The 16,849-nt window shown below is 43.0% G+C and overlaps 1 protein-coding gene across 3 annotated transcripts in view; it reads right to left on the bottom strand.

Moving 5' to 3' along the window:
- NAA25 (N-alpha-acetyltransferase 25, NatB auxiliary subunit) overlaps positions 1-8,510 on the bottom strand; it is a 53,274-nt gene extending 44,764 nt beyond the window's left edge. For 2 of the 3 annotated variants that reach the window (XM_045534802.1, XM_045534801.1), the window contains exon 1: positions 8,209-8,272. In XM_045534802.1, the coding sequence (XP_045390758.1) occupies positions 8,209-8,266 (58 nt within the window). In that variant the 5' untranslated portion in view covers positions 8,267-8,272. Of the gene's footprint in view, positions 1-8,208 lie in introns of all 3 variants that reach the window. The other variant, XM_045534800.1, reaches the window with a different exon arrangement.
- Between the last annotated feature and the right edge of the window lie 8,339 nt (positions 8,511-16,849).

The raw sequence follows: 16,849 nt of genomic DNA, 5'->3' as shown, positions 1-16,849 counted from the left end.
GGCACGAGAATCGCTTGAGCCCAGGAGTTTGAGGTTGCAGTGAGCTATGATGACACCACTGCACTCTACCCCAGTTGACAGAGCAAGACTTTGTCTCAAAAAAAAAGAAAAAAAGGAAAGGAAAAAGCCAATCCTAAAAGGCTATATACTATACGATTCCTATATGACATTCTGGAAAGGCATAATTATAGAGACAGTAAAACAATCAATGGTTGTAGCAGGGGAGGGATGGGGGTGGATAGGCGGAGCACAGGGATTTTTAAGGCAGTGAAACTATTCTGTATACTACTCTAATGGTGGATACACGTCATCATACATTTGTCAAAACCCATAGAATGCACAACACGAAGAATGAACCCTAATGTAAGCTAGCATATGGACTTAGGTTAACAATAATGTATCATATTGGATCTGCAATGTACCGCACTCATGCAAGTTGTTACTAATAAGGAAGGGGATGGTGCTTATGAGGGAGTATATGGGAACTCTCTGTGCTTTCTGTTCATTTTTCCATAAACCTAAAACTGCCCTAAAAATAAAGTTTATCAATTTTTTTTTTTTTTGAGACAGAGTCTCCCTCTGTTGTCCGGGGTAGAGTGCCGTGGCATCAGCCTAGCTCACAGCAACCTTAAACTCCTGGGCTCAAGTGATCCTTCTGCCTCAGCCTCCCAAGTAGCTGGGACTACAGGCATGCGCCACCATGCCCGGCTAATATTTTCTATATATTTTTAGTTGTCCAGCTAATTTCTTCTATTTTTAGTAGAGATGGGGTCTCGCTCTTGCTTAGCCTAGTCTCGAACCCCTGACCTCAAGCAATCCTCCCGCCTCGGCCTCCCAGAGTGCTAGGATTACAGGCCTGAGCCACAGCGCCTGGCCAAGTTTATCAATTTTTTTAAAGTCTAACAAAAGCAAATATTCATTTCCAGAGAAAGAAACTGAGAAGTGCTATAAATGGGAAACAGTACAGTAGCTGTCCATTCTAAATATACAAAGATGACTGAACACAGGCCAGTTCACAATCTACTGCCACTACCAGGTTCTTCTTTGTGCATCAAGGTCCCAAATCAGCATAGGCATGGACAACTCAAATAATCTATGACTCTGGTGGCCCAGAGCATCCCAAATAAAGGAAATAAACTATCATTTTACCACACGGTTTAAATTTTTCTCCATTCAACACTTTACTAAAACTGTTAACAGATGCATGAACACATGAGTTTTCTCTCTTCAATGCACTTAATATTGATGAACACCAATAATGCTAGGTAAAAACATAAGAAGCCTTATTCTGTAGGGAATCACAATCTAGAAAGGAAAGTCAAAGACCTAATACTCAGGTAGAGGGGCTAGGTGCAGTGGCTCACACTTGTAACCCTAGCACTTTGGAAGGTGGGAGGACTGCTTGAAGCCAGGGACCCGAGCCCAGTCTGGGCAACATAGCAAGACCTTATCTCTACAAAAAAGAAAAACGGTCACATGTGGTGGCGGGCACCTGTCATCCCAGCTACTGAGAAGGCTGAGGCAGGAGGATTGCTTGAGCCCAAGAGTTTGAGGTTGCTGGGAGCTATGATGTTACACTGCACTCTAGCCTGGGGAACAGAGCAGGACCTCATTTAAAAAAAAAAAAGAATATCTGACAGATAAACCACCTCAATAAATGACACTCTGTCTTCTTAATAATGATGCTCATCTCATTCTGAGTCGGTTCTAAGTTACTGCTGACTTGGTAATGTAAGTTTCCAGGTTCATAGAACATTATCTTCATATCTTAATAAGACCTAACTCTGAGGGTCTGCCCATAAATGGATCAGATCCCAGAGGTCAGGACTATAAGGATATTTTCCTTTTCCCTCTGTAATTGACAAGCTTCTAATATACTGTATCTATTTGCCCATGCCCTCTTCTCTGGCATTGGTTTCCACTGCCCCTGCTGAAGGGATAAGGCTAGACGACCATGTCTAGACCAGGTAACTGCAACCTATTCCAGGGTGGATGGACATTTGTCCCAAGTTAAGTAAACTAAGTTTCTTCCTGGTAATCTTAAATCACAACACTGAAAGCCCAAGTCAGCAAGCTACGGGGAACCCCAGTCGAGAAATCATAAATATTTGGAGTCTGAGGCTGCCAATGGCAACTCCAGAATTTCTATCTTGAAGGAGCTTTAAGGCATGCAAGTTGGTTGACAGGGAGGAAAGAAAAAGAGCTATCTTTTGACCCTTCATTCACATAGCATTTATATAAAAATGAAAAACATCAATTACCGTTATCAAAAAATATTGAGGGAAGGGGTGGTCCTGATAAAGCTTCCGGGGTGAAGCTAGTAAACCCTCCCTCCTTTTGTGGTGTGGCCACAAAAGCCAACATGCTAGGCTCTGGATAAGGTAATGAGTAAGCAGAAAAAACCAGTCTGAAGAAACAAGAACAAAGAATAGATACACAGAGAAAAGCAGAGATGTGCAGCTGAGAAAGAAGCTTCAGACAGGTCTGACAGGTCTCCAGTTTCCATGAGATCCTGGGGCACTACATTCCTGCCCTTGACTCTCACAAGGGTTAACAGCAGCCTACCTTTATTTGAGCTGGTATCAATGAATTTCTGTTCCTTGTACCCAAAAGAGTTTTAACTAGGACACTTCACCACATTCAGCCTGATGTCAGTCTCCCCTTTCCTGGATGCCTACATAACTGCTGATTAAGTGGCTGCTAAGTCTTTAGGGGAAAATTTATTTTCATTTTACACTACTAACTCTGTAATATAAATTATGTAGCCCTTAGAGAAAACAGGCTAATAAAAACAATATCCTAAGTCTGTCTTTTTAGTAAGTCTTTTAAAAACTTACTCAAAGGTAACTTGGTTTAGCCAAGAAGATTGATGTTCCCTTAATGAACAGGAGTCAGCCAAAATCAGTCATTCACAAATCAGGCAGAGGAAACAATAAGATGGATTGGTTAAAGCAATGTTTTGCAAATCAAGGGTGAGTACCATTCCCAATGAAATGTTTTAGGTGATCTTTGCAGACAGCACCAGATAACACAGTGAGAAAGTTAATCTCTTTTCTAACATTTCTTTTACATTAAGGAGAAAGTGTCAGTTCTGTGATACTTGCTAATGTCTTTTTTTTTTAACAGGTCTCAGAATCAAGAGTTTCACAAGTATCAGAATCTAGTTAAGACTTTAATAACACTGTTTTGTTTCTATGGTACTTCATTTTTTTTTTTTTTTTGAGTCAGAGTCTTGCTCTGTTGCCCAGGCTAGAGTGCCATGGCATCAGCTTAGCTCACAGCAACCTCAAACTCCTGGGCTCAAGCGATCCTCCTGCCTCAGCCTCCCGAGTAGCTGGGACTACAGTGTACTTCATTTTTATAGTTTTATTTTCATAGAGCAACTGATGCAGGTTTTCCATTAATGGTAATGATATAAATTATCGTAAAATAAATTTAACTTTAAAACTTAGAGAAAAATATTAAGTAAATAATAGCACAGATAATACTAAAATTTTGCTAAAATCATGAAACTGGGTAAAAGAATGGTAGAAATTTGGGAAACATTGGGTTGAATCATTGGCAAGAGACTATCAAAATTTGTTGAATGAATGCACAAACCACACTCCTTGGTAACACTTTCAACAGAAGCTGCTTTCCTTAGAGATGCAGACAGCAGTAGGCCCTGACACATGTAGGCCTTCTGTCTACTTGCCCTGTAGAAGAAGTACTGGGATTTAGTTGTCTACTCATCCTTAGGGATGGATACTGACAGCAGGAAAGGTATCAGTCTTGCAAATAAAAAGGAAAGCCTTTCAGTTACACGCTTGCAGCTGCCATGAAGGTCTCCACAGCAGCTGAAGTGATAACCTGTACTGTTTCCACTTCCTACAAGAGCTTTAGAGATTACTAAAGATATTGCTCCAATTTAGAAAAGCACTAAATACAAGATAGCTGTATCTTTAAATCACAATGTCCTTTACTTAAAAACCCTAAATGTCAGCCAGGCCCAGTGGCTTGTGTCTGCAATCCTAGCACTGTGGGAGGGCAAGGTGAGAGAATCACTTGAGCCCAGAAGTTCGAGACTAGCCTGGGCAATAGAGCTACAAAAACTTAAAAAATTAGCCAGGCATGGTGCTGCGCATCTGCCTGTAGTCCCAGCTACTTGGAAGGCTGAGGCAAGAGGATCACTTGAGCCCAGGAGTTTGAGGTTGCAGTAAACTGTGATGATGCCACCGCATTCTAGCCCAGAAAACAGAGTGAGATCCTGTCTCAAAAAAAAAAAACAAAAAAAAAAAACCAAAAATTAAAAGTCTAGGGCTTTTTGAAGGGTCATATTTTCAGAACAGAAGAGGTTGTGCCAAGTGACTTCTCTACCGAAAAGCAAGATAGTCTTTACTCACCAAAGCACCCTGTCACTTTTATTTATTTATTTATTTGAGACAGAGTCTCGCTGAGTTGCCCCGGGCTAGAGTGAGTGCCGTGGCGTCAGCCTAGCTCACAGCAACCTCAAATTCCTGGGCTTAAGCGATCCTCCTGCCTCAGCCTCCCGAGTAGCTGGGACTACAGGCATGCGCCACCATGCCTGGCTAGTTTTTTCTATATATATTTTTAGTTGTCCAGATAATTTTTTTATTTCTATTTTTAGTAGAGACGGGGTCTCGCTCAGGCTGGTCTCGAACTCCTGACCTGGAGCGATCCACCCGCCTCGGCCTCCCAGAGGGCTACGATTACAGGCGTGAGCCACCTCGCCCGGCCTACCCTGTCACTTTTGGGGCAAAACAGAAGGACAAGACTCACAGAGCTAACACTGCCCAAAAGGTCAGAATAAATACCGCCTTTTATTGAGGATCTCAGAGTTTTTATTAACAAACTACAGCAGAATAATTACTGAGCTTATGTTTGGCGAGGCACCCAAGGGAAATGTCCTAACTCACCAAAGAAGTGATTGCCATTGGAGAGACACAGCTGGGAAATATGCTACACCTGATTCAAGCTAGTGCAAGACTGCAGGTTAGTAAGACAGGATCGTGTGGGTGTGTGTATTCTAAAGCCCATGGAAACATTCTTTTTCTTTTCTTCCTTTCTCTTTATCAAATCTCCTCTTAAAAACCTTTTTCTTTTTTCTCTTTTTCCATCATTCTCAGGGAAAAACATTTTTCTACTATGAATACTTCTCTATTTTGCAATTTGCTGATCTAGTAATTCCCATATCCTATACAAAGTTATTAAGTACCATATCTATCATTTCCACTTCTAATTATTTAAATAGAATCAAATATTTATTATGTCTTTCCATCCCTCTCCTTCCTTGCCTCATAATCTCTAAAAACTTTTTTGGGGGAACGAGGTCTTGCTATGTTGCCCAGGCTGATCTCAAGCAATCCCACCTCAGCTTTCTGAGTAGCTGGTATTACAGGCATGTGCCACCACACCTGGCTTAAAAACATTTTAAAATTAATAATAATGGTAGAAGAAAGCACCGCAGCTCACGCAGTCACACAAGAGTGCAAAATCTGCTGAGAACTATGTAGCAAAAGAGATTATTCATTCTTTGCAAAAGGAGAATGAATAATAAAGTAGAAGTTCTAATAAGGTCATGGGTAGAGATTTTCAAAACCTAAAAATGCCATACCCAAACTTATCAATTTATGATGAGTAATGCAGGATGTACTGTGAAGATGTTTCAACTAATCAAATCTATACACAGAAAAGCTATTCCAACTCTAGACACAAGCAGAATTTCAATCCACCACATCTCAACCCACCACAATTTCTCAATAAATCACCTCATAGCCCTGTCCACGTCTACCCTCAATGATATCCAGGAAGAGGTGAGGTCCCAGGCAAGGTTTTCAACAGTTGTAAATCCTTAAAGCTTGGTAGTCAGTACAAATACTGCGGTACCAAGACAGTGGTGCTGCTGAATCTGATTTTGATGAAGGGCTGGGTTCTCCAGTCAGAATGCCTGTTTTAGAATCCCTGCTCTACAGCTTACTAGCTACAACCCTGAGCAAGTTAATCTCTCTGGCCTTCAGCTTCCTATGATCACAACAATCTTACCTACCTAATAGCCCACAAGTAAGCACTAATTAATGCTGACTGTTGTTGAACTTTTGGCTGGTGGGTGAGCACCACCATAGATCAGTTTGTTCACTTGTCAGCTACTGAATGTCTGAATATAAGGAAAATAGCTGTTTAGGGGTACTAATGTATTTAAACAATAAAAGTCTGGAGTTCAAAAGTCAAAAGTGCTGAATTCAAGGACAGTCTGTGCCCATTCTTTTCCTATTCCTGCCAGTTTAAACTAATCGCCTTAGAATTCCTAAAGAAAGCCTCTAATCCTCTTCCCATGTAGCTATAACAAAAGCTACATAACTCTGACTTCAGTTTTGAGAACATAACACATTAATATATTCCAGTGAAGATGTCCTGATGTTTAACAATGTAAAATGGACATGGTGTTTCTTATTGGATAGTCAAAACACTCCTCATTCTCAATGACTATGGACCAAAGGAATTCTCTTTGGTCCTCAAGAACAATTTTAAAAATCCAATTATTCATGAAAGCAAGTCTTTTTGGTTAAAAAAAAAAAAGTCTGCAGGCAGCTGCTACACAAAACTGAAATTAGTCAAACTATGAACCTTGGATTCAATTCTCACCTTCTATCACCCACTTTGTACCACCTTGTATGTATCATCTCTGCCCTCTGAAAATATATACTAAGGGCAAGGGCATGAGAATATGCATCCCTAGGGAAAAGAAAATCAGAGTCTTCAGCTCAAAGTGAGGTGGTTTCTAGCATAATAGGAGAGTGGTTAAGAGAGTGAGCCCAGAACAGCCCACAGGGGTTCGAATCCTAACTCCAAAATATACTAGCTGAGTGGCCTTAGACAAATTACACATCAATAAAGCCCCAGTTTCTTCATCTGTTTTAAAAAGGGGGGGGGGAGGGCTGGACAAAAACAGTACCCACCTCATGAGAATGTGTGAAGATTAAGTGAGTAACCCATATATAAAAGGCCAAAGACAGTGACAATGTCAGTGTATAGTGGTCTATACACTTTAGCTATTATTATTACCCATCTCACAGTGGTGGTGTTGCTAGAATCAGATGAGATATGAGAGTAAAGCATCACAGAAATTATGAAATAAAAGCAGGACCGATTGTGCCAGACACATAACGTGAACACCTCTCCTCCTCAAAAAACTAAACGATCCCAGCCTTGAGAAGCCTCCCTTTAGTATCATCCACACTACAAACATCAGGCCTACTTTTGCCAAAAAACCATTGACCTTGACGCTCATCATTAACTGAGATAGACCAAGACCATACAACTATCTAAGAAGAAAATGCAAAAGGGACCATTATCCAATTACAGAACATCTCCGTTACTGAAAAAGCATTGCTCCTAAACACAGATCTGTGGCTTTTCACTACCAGGTTAACAGGATGACATCAAGGTCTTAAAGCCTGCGGGCTGAGGTAAGCGGTGTCGAGAAGGATCTACTTAGCACGCGGAAAGAAAGCTGCAGAGAAAACCACAGAGAAGCGGCAGAAAGGAAAAGCATTCCTGCAGCCCCGCATGCCCCTCTGACACCGCTATTTTGGGCCCGAGACCCCCTCCCCCCGCCTCCCACGTGTGCCCAGAGCAGCTGTTTCTCCACCAAACAGCTCTGGATCAGGAGCTTGGGAATCCTGGGCCTGCTCTTGACTCGATCTGGGTGACCTTGCGTCAGCCCCCCTTCCGCTCTCCGGACCTCGGTTTCTCCAGGTACACCGAAGCCCACCTAGTCAGACAACCCCCTAGGCCCAGTTCCCGTAAAGAAAAACTCCCTGGTGGAGAGTTTTCCCTCAGATAGGATGTCCCACCCTTATGCTGGAGCCGGCTTCCACCTGCGGGAAGATCTCGGGTCTCCCTTGAAGCGGCCCTATCAACGTAGCCTGTGGGCAACCCAAGTGTCTACGGGTACCATCAGGCCTGCCAGTCGGGCCAGCTCTGCCGACCAGCCGCTGCCCCAATCGCGCCGCTACCACCTCAGGGCTCAGGAAGGCAGGGCCGGCGCCTACGCGAGGCCCGGGGCTGCGGCCTAGTGGCTCGCGCGGCCCGCCCCCAGCGCCTGCCTGTCCTGCGCGCGGGCTCTCAGCTCCCTTCTTGGGCCTTTGCCCCGGCCTCGGCAGCCCTCAGCGCCGCGGACTGGCGACTAGGCAGGCCGCAGGCACTCACCGTAAATGGGCCGGAGGCGCCTGTCGTTAGGGTCCTGCACATGGCCCCGCGTCGCCATGATGACAAGCGCAGAACCGCTGTGCGCACGCGCGGGGCAGGCCCCCGGGAAGGGACTGTTAAAGGGCCCGCGTCGATCTCGCTTAGTCTATCGCGATAGTCGCGGGGGCTGTAGCTGAACGCGCCTGCGCGGAAAGGGGTGTATTCCCCAAGTCGCCGCTTCCATAGATGTGCCTGTGCTCCGTAGATGACCTCAGGCTGAGAAGAGGAGGCTTCTGTTGCGATTGAAATCCCTTCCCAGTCACCTACTGGGAAGTGAAGAGAGAAGAGAAAGTTCTGGGTCAAAATTAGGGCTCGGCTGCTCCTGTTTATCGTATTTATCCTCTGTGCTGAAAAACCAGTTAGACTTGGCTATGATTAATTATTGAGGAACCAGGAACTCCTCTGGGACAGTGACCCAGGGAAAAGTAGGGGTAAGGGGGCTGGCTGATCAACAGTAAAAGTCTGCCCCAAAATTTCGAGAACCCTCCACCCCTCTCCTGGGGCTCAGCCAACTAAGAAGCATCCTAGATGAATTCAATATGTGGCCAGAGCCCTGCATAGACAGTGTGTTGCATGGTTTTTAAATGCATTATCATTTAATGTTCATAACAGCTCTAGTATTTCCCTAGGAGGTAGGTACTATTATAGTATTACCTTCCTTTTTACAGATAGATTTATTCATACAAAACTTAGTGCTTATTATTTCGCATGCTCTGTTTTAGGCACAGAGGATACATCAATAAAATAGACAAAGCCTTAATGTTGCTTTATTTGTACTGGGGGAGACAAACAACAATAAGTAAAGTAGACAGTATATTAGATGCTGATAAATGCTACTGAGAAAAATCAAGAAGGAACTTGGGGAGGGGGTGAGAGATAGAGACAATTTTATAATAAATAGTGTGGTCAGGGAAAGCCTATCTGAGAAAGTGACAATTGTTAAATACTTGAAGTGGGAGAAGGAGCCAAGTAGGTGAGCAAGGCTCAGTGAGGTCATGACCTAAGGCCACATAGTTGCTGTGATTCAAACCCAGTTTTTTCCGAGAATACTTATCCCCTCCATTTGTTACAGGCCCAGTGCAGTGTCCCCAGTGTCAGCCTCAGCCACCTGGGGTTCATCCCTTCTCCCTTTCTGGGCCTTTCAGTGTCCAGAAAAATGATTCTCCAACTCTAGTGGACATCTGAAACCCCTGGGGAACTTAATAGCCATGAGTTTCCTGTAGTTATACTCCCAGAGATTTTGATTCAATCTGGGGACCACTCTTTGAGAAATACTAGTTAGGGGATCTAGATCAAAAGTCTTCAGAATCCACCAGAAGAGCAAGTTAGCAATTGCTATTAAACTTTTAAATATGCATACCTAGAAAAAAACTGTGATGAAAATAGTGACTAATAATAGTGGGCATTTATTAATCATTTATTATGTTCAGAAACTGTGATAAGCTCTTTTACATACATCATCTCATTTCATTCTGACAAACTGGTAGAATAGGCACTCTTGTAATCATCATTTTAAAATGAGAATTTTGAAGCATAAAGATGTTAGGTCATTTGCCCAAAAGCACAGAGTAGTCTGTGGTCAAATTTTTGGTGATCTGACTCCCAAATCCACACTCTTAGCGACTACACTGAACTATTACCAGTGGTTACCTCTTAAGGAGGTAAATGTTTTCACTTTTTACTTTATACGCGTCTGTACTGATTTCTTTACATGAGCATCATCACATTTTTTAATATTTTAAAAGTTTTAAAATGTATGTTTACAAAAATGGCACACAAATAAGGTAAGCATGTCAAGCCTTCTGGTCTAATAGTTGATTCCAAGGCCATCATCAGCAGAGTGCAGAAATATATAAAATGAAGATTGCTTCCTAACAGTCCTAACATCCTAACTGTCCATCAATAGGGACTGGTGGGCTGGGCACGGTGGCTTATGCCTGTAATCCTAGCACTCTGGGAGGCCGAGGTGGGATGATTGCTCTAGGTCAGGAGTTCGAGACCAGCTTGAGCAAGAGTGAGACCTCGTCTCTACTAAAAATAGTAATAAATTAGCCAGACAACTAAAAATATATGGAAAAAACTATCTGGGCATGGTGGCTCCCAGCTACTCAGGAGACTGAGGCAGAAGAATTGCTTGAGCCCAGGAGTTTGAGGTTGCTGTAAGCTAGGCTGATGCCGCGGCACTCTAGCCTGGGCAACAGAGTGGGACTCTGTCTCAAAAAAAAAAAAAAAAAGTGCAGGAAATCAACCATGAAAACTGTGCAATATGTCATTGTCCTGTTTAGGATTAGGTATTAGAACAAGTCCATCAAGACAGAAAAGACAAACAGAAACTACAAGAGTCATTGGGTGAAGACACCTACATCACCACACCCAAGCAATGGGGTCCTTCTCCCTGTGTCCCCAGCTTCTCAGGTACAATGCACCCATGTGCCTTACTGCCCTTTAGGGAGAGGGTTTCTCACCAGAGCAAATCTGTCACCAAATGAAGGGTGTACTCTCACTATGTTGCCCAGGCTGGTCTTGAATTCCTGGCCTCAAGTGATCTTCCCACCTCAGCTTCCCAAAGTGCTAGGATTACAGGCATAAGCCGAGAATCAAACTTTCTGATGGCCGGGCAAGGTGGCTCACTCCGTAATCCTAGCACTCTGGGACGCTGAGGCAGGAGGATCGCTTGAGCTCAGGAGTCTGAGACCAGCCTCAGCAAGAGTGACACCCCGTCTCTACTAAAAAAAATAAAAAATAAAAAATATCCATATCTATATATAGATATATGAATAAAGAAACAAACTTTCTGGCCTAGCTCAGAGGTGGGCAAACTATGACCCATAGGCCAAATCTTGCATACCACCTGTTTTTGCATAGCCTGTGAGCTAGGAATGGTGTTTACATTTTTAAATGCATGAAAAACTCAGAAGAAGAAGAATATTTCATGATGTGAAAATTATTTAAAATTCAAATGTCAGTGTCCGTCAATAAAATTGCATAGAAAACAGCCATACCCGTGCATTTATGCATTGTCTATGGCTTTCATGCTACGACAGCAGAGTTGAGTAGTTGCAATGGATACCATATGGCTCACAGCTGAAAATATTTACTATCTGGCTCTTTTTTTTTTTTTTGAGACAAAGTGTCGCTTTGTTGCCCTGGCTAGAGTGAGTGCCGTGGCGTCAGCCTAGCTCACAGCAACCTCACACTCCTGGGCTTAAGCAATCCTACTGCCTCAGCCTCCATGCCTGGCTAATTTTTTTTTTCTATATATATTTTAGTTGGCCAGATAATTTCTTTCTATTTTTAGTAGAGACGGGGGTCTCGCTCTTGCTCAGGCTGGTCTCGAACCCCTGACCTCAAGCGATCCACCCGCCTCGGCCTCCCAGAGTGCTAGGATTATAGGTGCCCAGCTATCTGGCCCTTTATAGAAAAAGTTTGCTGACCCCTGCTCAAGGTTAACGGAAAGCATTTAAATACTCCCAGGATAAAGTTATAAGGCAAAATACAACACAATCCTTGGGACAGACTTATATATTATTCATTGTTTATCCAAAGTTCAAATTTAACTGGGTGCCTTGTACTTTTACTTGCTAAATCTGGCAACCCTACCCCAGGGAGAACTCCATGTCCCCAAAATCATGCTAACCAGCAAGAATGAAGGGTAGAAGCCTCAGGCAAGCTGACTCCAGCATCACTCTGAGATGGTGTACCCAGATATCAGCTGGCTGAGGTTGGGCTTAAACAGAGGAGGGGAGGGAGGAAGAGACATGGGGTTCACCTTTGGTGCAAGTGAAAGAGATGCTGAGTCACCTGAGTTTCAAGAATTTCCCAGGAATGGAAAAATACAGCACCTTCGGGGGGGCACATAGGAGGCTCCTGGCCAGGCCTGTGGTTACTCAGCTATGTTCATAGGTTACTTTTGTTGGCCCATCTCCAGAGGAATGCCGACAGGCTTGCCACCCAGCTCTCTGAACTTGGCAAGGCCATGGTGTGATCTGGACCTACCTAACAGAAGCCCCTAGATCTTTAGGTCACCATCCTTAGTGGGATGTATTTTCCTCCACTCTGAAAGCTGTTTCCCATCCAAGTAGGATGAATTGGCCTTTTTCTTTTCTCATTCCTACCACTTGTGCTCAGAGTCTAAGATTGAAGCAGTGACCCGGCCCCGGGTGGGCCTGTCCTTACCTGCCCCTGGGGAGGCAGCTTCCACACCCTTTGTCAGGCCTGAGTCACTTCAGGTAACAAAGGAGATGACCACCAAGGGAGCCAAAAACCTGTTCATGCTGTATGATTCAGAAGTTGGAACTCTTAGAGAGGACATTATGGAAAAGTTCTCAGCAGGTGTTCATGAAATGGTGGTTCCATTCTCTCAACTTAGAGCAGGGGAGTGCTCGTTTGGTGACAGATTTGCTCTGGTGAGAAACCCTCTCCCTAAAGGGCAGTGAGGCACATGGGTGCATTGAACCTGAGAAGCTGGGGACACAGGGAGAAGGACCCCATTGCTTGGGTGTGGTGATGTAGGTGTCTCCGCCCAGTGACTCTTGTAGTTTCTGTTTGTCTTTTCTGTCTTGATGGACTTGTTCTAATACCTAATCCTAAACAGGACAATGACATATTGCACAGTTTTCATGGTTGATTTCCTGCACTTCTGACAGTGGAATAAACAGCAACCCTGGTTCTGAAATCAAACAGATTCAGCTTTAAATCCAGGCTCTGACATTTATAAACTCTGTGATCCTAAGCAGATGAAGGAACATCTCTGAGCCTCAGTTTCTGCATTTGTAAAATTATGATAATAAAATAGCCGGGCACGGTGGCTCACTCCTGCAATCCTAGCACTTTGGGAGGTCGAGGTAGGAGGATTGCTTGAGGTCAGGAGTTGGTGACCAGCCTGAGCAAGAGGAAGACCTCGTCTATACAAAAAATAGAAAAATAAGCTGGGCCTGGTGGTGTGTGCCTGTACGTCCAGCTACTCCGGAGGCTGAGGCAGAAGGATCGCTTGAGCCCAGGAGTGACAGATTGCAGTGAGTTATGATCACGCCACTGTACTCTATCCTGGGCGCAGGCCCCTTTTCCACCACAATCCCTTCTGTGCAGTGGCTGTGTCCCCAGCACTTCCAATTCCCTCCACCAGGTGGCATATGAATACTAAAAAAACCCAGGCCAAACCAGAAAAGATTCCTCTAATTTTGTTATTCTTGTTTAACAACGCGTAGCAAATATGATACTTTTGTAAGCTATATTTTTATAATTTTATAGTCAACTTTATTGAGGTATAATTTACATGGCACAAAATTCACAGGCAAGCTGAAAATTGCGCTTTTTAAGCGCACGATTTAATGACTGTTCAACCGTTACAGTAATCCAATTTCAGAACATTTCCATCACCCTATTAATATCCCTCTATAAACTAGTGTTTTCCCTTTTAAAAATTATGTAATATTTCAAGATCTGTAAAAGTAAAAGAGAATACCATCCATGTATACATATCACACGGATTTAACAAATTTTAACATTTGGCACGTGTAGATAAACTCATATGTTGCATGCATATTTCTTCTCCCCACCTCCCTGCCTCTCCAGGGATAACGGCTATTGTGCTCCCAGAGTATCCTTTCATCCATGTTTTAATATTTTTATTATATATGTATGTTTTTATAAACAATATGTGATAATTGTTTTTTCTTTTAAAAATTCCATAAATGTTTTCATGTTATTCATATGCTTTTGTAAGTTGCTTTTTCACCTGCTATTTGGATAGATATTCCCTAATTGCACTTTGACAAGTTTGTATGAATTTTCACTCTCACTACCAGCATGTAAAAATGCCAGTTTCTATTGCCAACACAATGTGCACTCAAATTTTGGGATCTTTGGTAATCTCATAGTGAAAAATATTTCCATATAATTCTAATTCATGTTTCTCTGGTTACAAATGATATTTAGCATATTGTCATCTGTTTAAGACAAGTTTGTATTTCTCTTTGATTAGTCTGCTCATGTCCTTTGGCTACTTTTTTCAGGTTGTTAGTCTTTTCTTTCTAATTTGTAATCATTTTTCTTTTTCTTTCTTTCTTTTTTTTTTTTTTTTCAAGAAACAGGGTCTATCTCTGTCACCCAGGCTGGAGTGCAGTGGTGTGATCATAGCTCACTGCAGCCTCAATCTCCTGGGCTCAAGTGATCCTCCTGCCTCAGCCTCCTGAGTAGCTGGGGCTATAGGCACATGACACCATATCTTGCTAATTTATTTTATTTTTTTTAAGGAAGTTAAAAAAAATGCTAGCTGGGTGTGATGGCTCACACCTGTAATCCTAGCACTTTGGGAGGCCCAGGATGGAGGATTGCTTGAGGCCAGAGTTCGACACCAGCCTGAGCAAGAGCAAGACCCCTTTCTCTACAAAAAATAGAAAAATTAGCTGGGCATAGGGTGGACACCTGTAGTCCCAGCTTCTTGGGAGGCTGAGGCAGGAGGATTACTTGAGCCCAGGAGTTTAAGGTTGCAGTGAGCTATGATGATCCCATTGCTCTCTATCCCAGGTGAAAGAGTGAGATCCTGTCTCAAAAAAAAAAAAATGTATGTTGCCATGTTGCCCAGCTGGTCTCAAACTCTGGACTTCAAGCAATTCCCCTGCCTCCATCTCCCAAGTAGCTGGGATAACAGGTGAGAGCCACTTCAGCCACCTGGTATGGGTTTTTTTGTAATGAAGAAATGCTTTATTTTTTTTGCAGCCTTTCCCCACTTCAATATCATTTTCAAATTACTTTATTAATTCTCGGGTTTTTTTCTTTTTTAAAAATAAGACAAGATATCGTCAAGCAGTCTCCTAGTATTTATTTTGTGTGTGTGTGTGTGTGTGTGTGTGTGTGTGTTATCCATGCTAATCTTCTCTGTATCGTTCCAATTTTAGTATATGTGCTGCTGAAGTGAGCAGGATCCTAGTATTTTTATGGTTTCATTTTTAACAGGTAAATCTTTGATCCATTTAGAATCTATTTCTGTATAAATAACAAGATGGGTTTCCAGTTTTACCATTTTCAGTTGTACCAAACCCTACTTATTTGAATAATCCATCTTTTTCACAAAGCACAGAATGCCATCGTTATCATATGTTAAATTTCCATATGCATGGAAATTCTGACTAGTCATGGAACAGTTTACAGGCTCCATTCAAGGGGGGAGGTCAAAGGTCAAAGCTGGGGTCTGCAAATGGGAAACTGTGCAGCTGGCTGGATTCTCTGTTTTGAGTGTGCACTTGCTTTGTACAGCCTCTGAGTTGCTGGCCTCTTAGGAGAGCCTTGGCAGCTGCATTTGGCTGCCGGATGCCAAGAAGGAGGCCCTTGATTTGAAATGAAGGAGACTCAGGGTGGTAGTGATGCTATACGGTCAGTTTTCTGGTAAAACAGAGCATAAGAGATAAGGGATTAAAACCAGCCAGGAAATTGACAATCTGATTCTAAAATTTATCTGGAAATGCCAATGACCTACAATAGACAAGATAATCTTGAAAAAGGGGAGGAAGAGAGTAGGAGGACTTGTTAAGTAGATAGGATCTCCAGCTCTTCTCGGGACAAGGGTTCCCTGATTTGCTGCTGTTTCGAGCAATTGCCCCACCTGGGAAGAAGGATAAGGGCAAGCACTCCATTTTGGAATGCGCCATCCTTAATCCTATCCTAAGCAACTGCTGTACCTGGGGGAGAAGGGAATGCTTTGTCAATCTAGGAATTCCCCAGCCTAGGTATAATAGGCTTTAGAAAGTGACCTAGAGCAACCTAAGGGTAATTAATATACCATTAGCTTGAATCTGCATTGGTGTTCACCCTCCCCAGATGGGCTTTTTCAGAGTGAGCTCCTATATGCAGATGGAATCTTGAAGACACCTGTTGATCATTTGAAACCATCCCACACCTCCTGAGAGCCTACCTCCAGACTGGGCTAAGAAAATGAAACCGAGAAGCAAGTGAGGAAGTGAGTGGGTCAGCCAGCAAATTAGTTGGTCTGTCTCTCTCCAGGCAGGGAGACAAACCCGTTTTATTCTACAATAAAGCGCTGCTCTTGTGAAACAGCTCCGTCGTATTGGCCTTGCTGGTGATTTTTCCAAGAAAGGAGTAAGGGGACCAGGATAATAGTCTGGACTTGCCACTTTGGTGGTCATTCTTCGGCCAAGACCACACCAAGAACCGAGGGCAGACTCCCACCCTGACATCTTTGGTTCGGAACCCCAGGATTCTGACGGACTTATATTACTAGATTTCAAGACCCAGGTATGCCAACACACTCGGCTTAGGAACATTTTATTTCTGACCAGAAAAGACAGCCAGGGCATGGTGATCACGATGGCAGCAAAAGGATTTAGATTATTGGGCTTGAGGAAGATCTGTTTCTTGGGTTACCGGGAGACAGCTGTATGAGAGGATTAGATGGAATTCTCCTTAGGTAGAGTTTCTCCAACCATAGTTTAAGAAACACCCTATGCTTGCAATTCCTGTAAAAAAAATAATTAAAATTAAAAAAAAAAAAAAAGAAACATCTTCCAAGCCCCACAAGAATCATAAGAGGGCTTGTTAAATTTTTTTTAAGTTTCAGGGCAGGTGCAGTGGCTCATGTCTATAA

Source organism: Lemur catta, chromosome 21 (assembly GCF_020740605.2).
Source record: "Lemur catta isolate mLemCat1 chromosome 21, mLemCat1.pri, whole genome shotgun sequence".
Classification (NCBI taxonomy): Eukaryota; Metazoa; Chordata; class Mammalia; order Primates; family Lemuridae; genus Lemur; species Lemur catta.
The sequence above is the reverse complement of the archived record's forward strand: the minus strand, read 5'-3'. Positions and strand labels throughout refer to the sequence as shown.